This window comes from Tripterygium wilfordii, chromosome 4 (genome assembly GCF_013401445.1).
Source record: "Tripterygium wilfordii isolate XIE 37 chromosome 4, ASM1340144v1, whole genome shotgun sequence".
In the NCBI taxonomy this organism is placed as follows: Eukaryota; Viridiplantae; Streptophyta; class Magnoliopsida; order Celastrales; family Celastraceae; genus Tripterygium; species Tripterygium wilfordii.
Window position 1 is genome coordinate 12,801,187 of NC_052235.1, and position 11,904 is coordinate 12,813,090.

Below are 11,904 nucleotides of genomic sequence, written 5' to 3' on the forward strand. Positions count from 1 at the left end.
AATTTCACCAAAAATAAAAAAGAAAAACAATCATTATTAACAATCAGGCATTCAACATGTCCTTATTAGGTCAAATAGTGGCATATAATATACCCAGACTTAGACCTGGTAAGAAAATAGGTTATCCAAACCTGGGCCACAAAGATGCCTGGTATATTTGCTATGGTTCTGAATCCAAATTATCAAAACTCAGACCCGATAAGAAACTTAGATATATCCGGCTAAAGTGGTTCGGATCAACAATATTGTCAAAAGGTGACTTTTTTACTTCATCTTGAGGTCGCTGGATTCTATAACATGGAAAGGCACATGGTTTTTGATACATTATCATGCATGCATGCATGCTTTATATATAGATCGAGCTTTCTCTTTCTGTGTACAACTATATGCATGTGAATGCAATAGAGACATGAAAAATATGTGGATGGAGTGACTCCAACATGGTTTTCGGTTGAATGGAGACAAAGTTGGTTGACAATGGAGACAAAAGTTCCTACAACCTTTTCAACATTCTCAGCTTTTTGGGACGGTCAATAGCGAAAACTCTATATATCTCTAACAATTTCTTCCATAACTACAATAACAGTATTACGTTATCTAATTATATTAAATTTTGTTATTACGTTGTTTAATTGCATTGACTTTAGTTATTACGTTATCTAATTACATTAAGCTGTTGTCTAATTACGTTGACTTTCATTATTACGTTGTGTAATTATATGTTATGACTCATTATGGCTGAATTTGTTAGGGATACGTAGCGTTGTCGCGGTAACTAGTGCCTTTTAGTATCCTATGAATCACGACTATTAATTAATCAGGTGTGCAACACCCAAACCCAGCTGAAGTTCTAAATAGTTGCTTTATCATTGTTCTGCTCCGTTTGGTATAGCTTATTTTATACAGTTAAATGTTATTTTATAAAAAATCCAAAATACATTAATTTATAAGTTGTGAAATAAGCTATCAGATGTTTGGTGAACCTTATAAGCTGATGTTAGTTTATGCTTAATAATTGATTTACTAGTAATGACATCAAATGTATCTATGATTAAAAAACAAGTGCGTAAAATTGGTGCGCATGAGAGAATTCGTTATACACACACCACACCCCAGGGATAATAAAACTTTGTTTGGTCTGAATGACCAAATTTGTCAAACTCAGATTAAACCAAGTTTAAACATAAGTTATATGTCTGAAATTCGGATCCAAACACAAAGTTTTTGTTCGATTTAAAACTGGATTCGAGTCCAAATACATAAATCTTGTCGAATTTAAATATTTCGTAAGCACAACCGTAACCGATTTTTGCCACCTTGTAAATAGACAGATTATTTACTATTGCTAGAGAAGAAAAAATTTATGTTCTGTGCGGTAGAAAGGGAAAGCCTACCACTTCCTTTTTCTTCATTCGAAAGCTTCAACAACTATGTTCGCTTTGGCTGGGAAAATGACACACTTGTTATGCTTTGCACCAGATACCAAACTCATTCCCAGGGTAGCTGCAGCCTTATCAGCAACAAACCTATTCTTCATTCTCTGTGCAAGGCTTCACATCATATGAAAATATAAGCTTCCTTGTTGCTTGGATGTTGCATTAAATGAAAGAAACAAAATTGCAAAGTATTTGTTATGAACACGTTTCCTAATATAAAATCACCCGGGAGTAACTCCGGTATCATCCAGTATCACTATCGATCGCGACTTGTATGGCACCAAAAAAAGCTGTTTGCTCTCCCTTTCAGCTGTCATGTCCCTTCCCACTAGTGCTACTCTGCCTTCCTTTCCCCCGGAGACCCTTCTTTACCTGAAGGAAGATTAGCCCCTGCCTTCTCTAAAAGCTTATCTGATTCCATTGACATGATTGAACCGTAGTAGGGCAAGAAGAGGTTGCAACTAATGGCCTAGAATGAAAATGAATAGTTTTAACAAAAAAGCAAATTGACAAAGAAGAAAGAACATATAATTTATATTTGACCTATTAGCATAAATCACATGCAAGAAAAATCAAGATCAAATTATTGCGAGACTTGCAATGGCTTCTCACTTAAATGGTCTCATAATGAATATTTTCCTTTGCAGCTATTGGTTTCATTGATAGGTAAGAGTTTTTGTTCAAGCTCTGGTGTCAAGGTAATCGCATTCCCTGCTATTTTTTTGTGCACAACTATGCAAGGAAAAAAATAATAATATCTCATTGAAAAAAAAAACTAGTTGCTTTATCATTGAGTGCCCCCGTTTGGTATAGTTTATTTTATACAGTTAAATGTTATTTTATGAAAAATCCAAAATACATTAATTTATAAGCCGTGAAATAAACTATCAGATTATTTGGTGAACCTTATAAGCTGATGTTAGCTTATACTTAATAATTGATTTATCAATAATGACATCAAATGTATCTATGATTGAAAAATAAGTGCGTAAAATTGGTGCGCATGAGAGAATTCCTTATACACACACCACACTCTAGGGATAATAAAACTTTGTTCGGTCTGGATGACCAAATTTGTCCGACTCAGATTAAACAAAGCTTGAACATAAGTTACATATCTGAAATTCGGGTCCAAACACAAAGTTTTTGTCCGATTTAAAACTGGATTCGTGTCCAAATACATAAATCTTGTCGAATTTAAATATTTCGTAAGCATAACCCGTAACCCTTTTTTGCCACCCCTACACACACCCTGCCCGGTATATTCATTTGTTAATTATCATTTTTAGTGACTTCTCTGTTTAATAAAACCAAATTTTGGGAACTTCGGAGGGGCAAACATGTAAATACCATACCAATTTAATAAGATGGAAATCTGATGCTACCTTCTTTACCCTGATTGAAAAAAAAAATTTAATTATTAGGCTTTGCCCCTATTTAATTGGTTGGCCTTCAAGATTAAGGATGTTGTTGAGGCATCATGGCTAGTAAACTAGGAGTTGATTGATTAAGTTTTTGTTGTCAACTAATAACTTCATGTTTGATAACGATTTGAATGATATCCAATTGGGCATTAGAATTGAAACTATAGTTTTAAGATGTTTGATATACATCTTGAACAACTAGTTTGAGGCACAATAAACATTAATATACCCAATTAAACAGACAAAAATAATGACCTTTTGATGATAAGAATGTATGCGAAATCAAGGAAAAATGTTATATTGTTGTAAACAAATAAATAACATTGGTAATCTATTGTATAAAACTACCAATATTTGCCTATAAAGTGTTTAATATATACTCTATTAGTGGGATAAATTAATTATGATCCTAAACAAATTATGATTAGTTAATGCCCTTCATTATCCGTGCAAATTTCCAAACCAATTAGGTATAGAAAATTAACCTGACTACCACTGGGATTATAACAAGTCCACCCAAGTTTTTCTCACTATAAATACCTATCGCATAGGCTTAATTAATTCTTATTCTCTCATACAAACTTCTTCCGTTGTTTCAATCACCAATTCATTGCATACACACGCGTCGCTTTTCTGATTCCATGGCCAACGACAAGAAAAAGTTTCTTCTCCTTTTCTTCTTCTTCTTCTTCTTTCTTTCGACACTACTCCGCACTGCCAAAGCAACCCAAGAAGACTCCACCATGACCACACCACATTGCAGTAGTAGTGAAGTAGATTTCTCTGGAATTGTGAATGCCCTGGCTGTCGCTGATAAGCGTTACGAGTTGGCGTCACAGACTTTGGAGGCCACTCTACGTAGTCTGATAGGAAAGAAAAACTCAAGTTTTACCAATCGACAGTGCCTACGCAAGTTTGAGGTACGCGCAACCTCCGCCGACGCTTGTTGCATACCATATTACCCCCAATAATCTTCAAAGAGAGGATTTGGAGTTAAGAAGCGACACTTTTCGAATGTATTCAAGGATCGATACCCTCCTTCCAGGGCATCCTCTTGTGGTGACTACTCAAATGCCGAATGCTCATTCGAATTCCGACTCCCAGGCTCAACTCAACCATGTCAACATTATTGCTTGGAACATCTACGATGATGGACGCGTCAATGTTCATGGAATTGAGGATTTTCTCGATCCCTCTGTTCAAACAATCCTATTTCCATGGCTAGAACATCATGAAACCATCAAAACTACCACCACCACCAAACGTGAAGAGGAGGGTTCTTTCAATATTGCACACCATCCATTGGGTTTTCTAGCCATGTTTGTTCTTTGTGTCTTTGCCGTCTCTGAACTCCTTTTTTGGGCATATATCTATGTGGTTATGATCGTCATAAAATCACCACAAAATAGATGTATCAGTCAGTCTTAACCTCTAGGATTGAAGCATTCTCGTTTATTAGATGCTGTAGATTTTTGGTTTTGATGGAAAAGTTGTAATATCTTTATTGGAAGGCTTGAAGGAATTTGACTCCAAAATTGCATATCACAAGGATAAATATTTCCCATAACCATGACCAGCCTAACTTTATAAATGATGCTGCGATTGCCACATAAAGGCAATACACAGTTATATTTTTGGAAAGAGACATTTTTACATTATGGTAAGTTTGTAACACTGTATATATATAAAAGAAACTACCACCTTCTGGTCAAATGAAACTTCCATCTTCTGGTCAGCTTGTATGAGCTAATCTATGTTATGAAAGCCAGGGAGAAGGGAAGTGATGAAACCGAAGACAATCATCTGGATCTCTTTCACAATTCCCCACCAGCGGTGGCCTCCGTTGACAACACCGGGTTCTGCCACATTCTCATTCCCATTCTCAACTGCCTGATTACCATCCCCAATAGGTCGATTATCGTTCTCGGCGCCAGCTTGCCCCTCTGCAACAAGTCATCAACATAACATCATTAGAACGTACTAAAAGTAAATATGAAAAGTATTGCCAACACTGCCATACTAAACTTTTCAAATAATTTTCAACTCAAATTAAAAGGCTTGGGCAATATGAGATCCGTGTAGTAACATATTACGAGCTTAAGGGTCCGGCAAAACATATTTTCAAGCTAGAAACTCCACTTTGGCATAAGAAATTTCCATATGAAATTCTAATCAAAATTCGCATTATATATTTTCAAAATCTGGCATCAGAGACTTTCCCATTTGAAATCTTAATCAAAATTCAGCATCACGTGGATCTGTAACATGTCAAGAATATACTCAACAACCCAAAAAGTTCCCGCATATAGGTCAAAGAAACTTCTGTCAGCATTACAATGCTTGTAATCTTAGCATGAAAGAATGCATAACATTACCCAGATAGAGAGAGAAAGGCTTCCGAGGTGTCTCTCATGTATCCTCTCATTTCACAATCTTTTCTCAACAACAGTACAGGACATTGTCCGTTCTTTAACCTTGGGTATAGCACACTTCTTCTCAATAAACAAATATCCAAACAGAATTTATAGCTAAAAGTTGCTTTCTTCCAACTAAAGCACCAATTTTGCCAACGCCATAAGGCCAATTTCATGTCCCAAGAATCAACTTAGCTTTTAAACTCGGCATATTGAGGGCGATGGTATTGCCTACTTCACTATAAACCAATGCCCAAACATACCCTGTAGCTTGAAGGTGCCTTCTAGCTAAAGCATCAATTGCAACAACCCGTATAGACATATAGATAGAATTCCATTGTTTATTCAAAACACTGTATCATTTCTAATTCATACTCGCAGCATATTTCAAGCATGGGAAATATACAACTTTCAATAAAACAATACGCTGGATCCCTCAGAATTATACGCAACACTGGAGTTGCATTGTTGGCACCAATTTGTCCCACCTTCATAGGGCTTCACATCAGACAAATCAATGGGACTTATCCACCACAATCAAAAGAGAAAGACAATCACAAGCACTCTCTAAATGATAAAGTGAATCATGTCTCAGAAGGCTTCAATCACTTCAGCATACATCGAAGGCTGAAATTAACCAATCCAAGCTTAATCAAAGCACTCTCACCAAACATGATGAAAGTAACTGGGTTCTGGTCTTATAGTGAAAATACCAAACAACATTATTATTATTATCTCTAACCAAAAAAGAACTCCAGTAAAAGTTTGATAAAATCAGGAAATTAATCTAAGACATTTCCAACTTTGTTAAGTATTTGAGTCAAGAGTCCCACATCATTCATATATTCTAAACATGAGAAGGGGACATGCTTAAATTACGATTGAACTCAACAACATATTACCTGCCAAAGGAGCATTTTCATTCACCTGCCCTCCAGCAGCAGGAGCATTCTCAGCCCTAACAGCAGGCCTAGGATGAGGGGGAGGAGCAGCTGCCCTTTGCATGCCTTGTGAAAGCCATCGTATTAATGGTGTCAGAGCTCCAGTTTGGTATCTGTAAATATCTATAAAAGTCAGCAACCTATTCACGAAAATGTACATATAAACCAAAATTTTGAGCATAAATTTCTATATACGCAAAACAAAAAACATGCATTAAGACATGATCTTTCTTTTTTTTTAGGATAAGCTTTGTTCTTTTACAATTATTATTAGTATGAGAGAAGATTCAAACTTGGGAGTTGGGACCTTACCCAGGTTCAAGTCATAAGGAGTAGGCTATTAAAACACAACTTGATAATTAAAAAAATGAACAAAACTTTTTAATGGAATTTTTTTTATTAAAGCACCAACATGATGCAAAGATGACTTAGAAGCTGGGCTGATAACCTCAATAAGATTGTTACAAATGCCAGAGCACAAAAGCTTCAAAGATAAAAGAGCTAAAATAACTATCTCAACGTTTACTTATGTAACAGAAGAAAGTCCGAATAATCAGTTAAGCAGAAGTTGCACACATAAAAGTAACGTAGGTACTCACAAATACACAAGTGAAGCAAAAAGCACAAGGACAAAAAGCCTTTGTCTCGATCCATCTTGGTTAAATAAAAAGATCACAGCTGCCAGCTTGAGTATAAGTAACAAATCGAGCTGGAATGCAATTTGAAATCTCCTTACGACAACCTGTCTCTGAGGTGCAGCTTGTTGCTGTTGTTGCTGTTGTCCTTGGCCAGACTCACCTGACCCAGCTTCAGGACTAGATCTGCTGTTGACAGCACACATGTGAAACAACGAGACAAAAGATAATATATTATTTCACAATAAGAAGAAAGTCCACGCACATAACATTTCACTGAAGAAAAATTTCTAACCCAACGACAAATATGCCATGTTCCAGGAGGCATGAGTAGGAAATATCAAAGACCGCAAACAATCAGACACAACATCAAGCACACAGACATCAATCTATATTATGAACAAAGTCGCTTCAACCATATTGAGTGGCAACAAATCACAGATTTCCAACATTTAACACAAACTGCAGATGTACTCACGTAGGTATGTTGTATGTAAGCGGAATAAGCGTATTTGAGTAAAGTCCAGTTGTGGGTGCCATATATGGCAGAACAGGTACTGCATAGATTCCAGCCCCATGGTTCATCTGCTCCTGATTCTGCAGAGGATTTAACCCAGGAACCAGTCCAGGGTACATAATTGGAAGCATTTGAAAATCACCATGCGGAAATGCTGGGAAACCAGAAAGTGTAGGAACCTGAAATTATAAAGCCACAAGTGACTCAGCCAGAAGACAAACAAAAACAGCCAACATGGAGTGCATAAGTTATAACTATGGACCTATAGAAGCCTTACAATGAGTTCAAATCAATACTCTATAAACATTTCACTTCTTTCACAATATTCAAAATGGAAACCGGTGTCTGTATATCATTGTTCCTTTTTTGTCCTTCATTTCATCGTTAGTTCGGTATTGAAGCACAAATCATTAACAAAATTTTACCACTTTTAATTTTTCTTGGAAGAATGGTCCATCAGATGAAAAAAAAAACCATAACAAAATGTATTAGTGCATGACAGATTTCGTAAAATAGAAAAGAGACAGAAAAGGAAAAAGAAACACACAACTAAAAGGGAAAAACAGCAATTTACAGGTTGATAGAGAATAGGTTGTTTGCGACTTTCCATACGCATATACAAGCAAACTGTGATCACAATATGTACTCAAGACTCGAGAGAATAGCACCACATGCTAGACGTTCTAAAATTGTGCTACTAAGTGCACCAAATGCATATTCTGAACTCTGAAGAACATAACCTCTAGCATGAGAAATTGCTAATTGCATCCATAGAGCAATCTCCGTAACCCCTCAAATGACAAAACCAAGGCCCTGGATGTGATCACAAGAAGACAAGTCATGGGCAAGAAAGGAAGGGAAGAGAAGATGCCATTCCATCTGGCTTATTCATCTTGAACTGGCCATCCATCTGCCCTTTGTCACGTAAAGACCCACTCAAACTAAATTCGTGCATTAACCATGTGCTGCACACCACATTGAGTCCACACTATTTTCCTTTATACCAGACATGACAGATTGACTGCATGTAGGTACAACTAAGGAATCAGATAATTTTGCTGACGTAAACAGATAATTTCACCAAGCAACAGCATTGAGTACGAACTAAGCACACCAATCTCAACATCACCCAACATAAAGGATAAAGGAAAAAAGTGAAGCAAGATTATGGGTCCCGAAATTACAGGAGATACCCATTTTATGCACAGAAGTATTTAAGACACACATCATGTAGCTGATACTTCAATATGCGTGGAATCTGCAGTCTTATGAGCATTAATTAGAGCTCTACCTACACAGCTAGCCTGCAAGAGAGCTAAAACAGCTACTTTAGCTTCTGTGAAGGGAGCTTTAAGAACTTGTTCATGAACAACTAAGAGTTTCATACTTGTCATATTAGAAAATGCTTATCAGTAAATTGAATTTTTTTTTCCTAAAATCGAGTTTGTTTCTTCTCTTATATGGCGTTTGCAGTATTATTTGTTCTTCCATGTTTCGTAGCTACTTGAAGTCTTGAACCAGCAAATCAGATGATGAATTGATAGCAAATAATATAATAAATGAAAGATAAACAATAATACCCACGCATTCCAAGTCAATCGTCAAAAAGTACCAAATATCACAGTGACTGGATTCTGGTGTGATCTTTAAACCCAAAAAAGGCCCAACTTTAAATAGCGATTCCTACAGAATAGTCCAACAATCCAAACCACACTTCAAAAGTACCAAATATTGTAGTGACTAGATCATTCTCATATTTATGCCCAAAAAACCTCTGACTTTAAATACCAGTTTCCACATCTTCTAAGAAAAAGCATCGAATGGCTTCCTTTCTCCCTTTCCCTTATATAGTGCTTGAGCCTCTTGAGAAGCCCAACTAATCTACTGCAAGTATAGTTTCCCCATCCAACATGCACCAAGCATCTATTGGGAGGAATTCATAAAAAAAAATCTGTCTTGGCTAGAGCAACACCAATGAGCCATTCCACCCAAACCTTTTCTTGCATCTACAAAAAAAAGTGAATTTGATTGATGACCTTCAGGTTCCAATCAATTAATGCTCCGATATTTATAAAGCTGGATGCCACTTTTGTAGAAGTGCGCGCAATATATGAGATCCAAAGGCTAGAAAAGGACCCTTCGACTAATTGAAAACCGAAGATTGAAACAACCAAAAAGGATTGCATTCCAACATTGCATGATCACATCCCATGTATCCAATGTCAAACATGCATCTACGGAGTAATAGCACAACCCCCTCCACTGCTCCACCCCCTAAACCGAGAAATTAGTGAGAATCCACAACATAAAGTCTCCTTTGCCATTCGTTCTTCGGCTCTACCAAAAACTACACTCTCATTCACATAATTCTATTTTTCATTTTTTTGAATGGAAAGAAAAACTCAATAATAAGGGCACCATGGGGGTGACAATGACATTGAAATAAAAGAATAAATATCATGGAAAAATCAGGTGTAGTACATTAACATTAAATCCTCTTTGACATTGGCCATTCCACCAGAGCAAAGGCCAAAAAGAGCCCCACAATTTCTGCTTCAGAATTTCACATGAAGTTACTCCCGCTTAAACTCTTCCGTGCGTTCTCTCTGTGTCAATATCCAAACTTATAGTTGCTCCCCATAGTGTGGATAAACTGGTCAGTAGCAAACACTTCCAGTTCAGGAGACCCTGGTTCAAGTCTCCATAGTGAGAACAACTTATAAATTTGCTGATGCTAGGGGTGAAGTACGCTTTAAATGTCTGTGGTTTACCTATGTAAAGCACTAGTTTCCCTCGTGTAAAAAAATAAAATACCATACCGATAGCCTTTTACCAATCAAGTCTCAAAATTCTGTGAGAAACTCCCGTGATAGTATCATTATATTGCAATTAGTATGAAAGCAAAACCATAACTGTGACTAAGTTCAAGGTTAAATAAACTAATTTGCCACCCCATACATACACAGAACCCATTTTCAAACAAAGCTGAAACAAAAGAAAAAATAATTGAAAAAAATAGGAGACTCGACAGCCAATAATCATTAATCATTATCATAAACATTGCGAAACTTATCAAACAAGAACAAACGCGACACGCCTGAGTAACCCTAAAACGTACATATATTCAAAACCCGGCAAACCACAACCCAATCAATTAAATTGCAAACAGGAATGGATAAAACTACAGTCAAAAAATCCCAACGTAGAACATAACAGCTCAATCTTAACCAAAAAAAAATCAAAAATATAAACTTCAGAGGAATACCTGGGATTCGTTAAGAAAATCGTGGGGGCTTTTTTGAGTAGAAGCAGATTGTGGTGATGAGGCTTCCTGCTGTTCAGCCATCGAACTAGTAATCAGATTGAATACGGAGCTCGCCGCTCGGTCGTATCAGAGGATTCAGGAGAGATACAAAAGATAGTTTGATTTTGATCTGTGAAATTGTAAATTGCTTCGGTCTGCCTATAAACGTACTTGTTTATTCAACATTTATCGAATGATTTAAAGCCACGTATACATGACTTGGCAATGTAAATCGTAAGAATAATTCAATAAACATGTGCATGGCTATGTGAATTCTTTAATAAAATTTATTTTTTTTTAATCTATATAACATATCTATCTGACTTGACTTGTTACTAGATTATGTAAGTTTATTGATGAAAAAATTATGAATATATATCATTTTGGTTTTTTAAAATAGTGAGACTCAAGTAATTATTAAGTCATTGGTTGAGTGGCAATGACTTTGCATGTCCCTGACTTCAGGTTATGGGTTCTAGTCTCACCTCCTCCTAAATATTTATAAGAAGGTGTGTGGGCTTAGTCTGAAGTCATGGGTTCTAGTTTCACCTCCTCCTAAATATTTATAAGAAGGTGTGTGGGCTTAATTTGTACGTCTTATGTGGGATCTGTTGACACCGGTACTTGTACTCAAAAAAATTTTTTTATCATTTTTTAAAAGCGGTTAGGCAGGCTCCATTATTTATACTTAAATAAATTTTTTTTTAAATCGGACGCCCCTTAAAATACTTTCTTTACTAATATCTTGCTTTAAAAAAATTCTTTATTAATTTCTTTATACATTTATTACATATATTAATTTCTTTATTGATTTTACTAAAAGAATTTATATTATTATTTTACTTAACAATTTTTTATTAACATTTCCTTATCAATTTTACTTAAAAAATATTTATATTATTTTTTTACTTAACAATTTTTAATCTCATATTACATAAAAAATCATATTTTTAATTTTAAAATATTTATTAGATTAAACTTAATAATAAAATGATTAAATTTATTATTAAATTCAAGATAATACTTTCACTCAATGACTTTTCCGCTAGCGTCTATTTTTAATTCACCAAACACCTTACAGCATATTTAACACCTTTAAACTCAGCTTTTTTTCTACAGCATTTCCGCTAGCATTGAAAATCAAACTTTCCACTCTACCAAATGAAGTCTAAGTGAGGCTCCCTCCAGCACGACGCCGCAGGACCCTGCTACTTTTCCACCTCTGCCTGGTGA

General features: G+C 35.8%; 1 protein-coding gene across 3 annotated transcripts; it reads right to left on the reverse strand.

Annotated features, from left to right (window-relative positions):
* Positions 1-4,395: 4,395 nt before the first annotated feature.
* On the reverse strand, positions 4,396-10,822 carry LOC119995952. 3 transcript variants are annotated; one of them, XM_038842436.1, is made up of 6 exons: positions 10,633-10,770; positions 9,849-10,055; positions 7,329-7,546; positions 6,815-7,039; positions 6,177-6,328; positions 4,396-4,803 (listed from the first exon to the last, which is right to left on the reverse strand). In XM_038842436.1, exons 3-6 carry the CDS (start codon positions 7,496-7,498, stop codon positions 4,607-4,609), a joined length of 744 nt encoding a protein of 247 aa, XP_038698364.1. In that variant the 5' UTR covers positions 7,499-7,546; positions 9,849-10,055; positions 10,633-10,770; the 3' UTR covers positions 4,396-4,606. The 3 variants fall into 3 exon arrangements, with proteins under 3 accessions (XP_038698364.1, XP_038698363.1, XP_038698362.1); XM_038842435.1 differs by lacking the exon at positions 9,849-10,055 and having other exon boundaries at positions 6,815-7,036; positions 10,633-10,822; XM_038842434.1 differs by lacking the exon at positions 9,849-10,055 and having other exon boundaries at positions 10,633-10,822.
* Between the last annotated feature and the right edge of the window lie 1,082 nt (positions 10,823-11,904).

Excerpts from the sequence above, each read along its gene's own strand:
- LOC119995952 (XM_038842434.1), bottom strand. The coding sequence starts at position 10,713 with ATGGCTGAACAGCAGGAAGCCTCATCACCACAATCTGCTTCTACTCAA. Across the intron at positions 7,040-7,328 it reads CTTACATACAACATACCTAC|CAGATCTAGTCCTGAAGCTG; the intron begins GTGAGTACATCT and ends TGCTGTCAACAG. Across the intron at positions 6,329-6,814 it reads TTTGCTTCACTTGTGTATTT|ATACCAAACTGGAGCTCTGA; the intron begins GTGAGTACCTAC and ends AGATATTTACAG.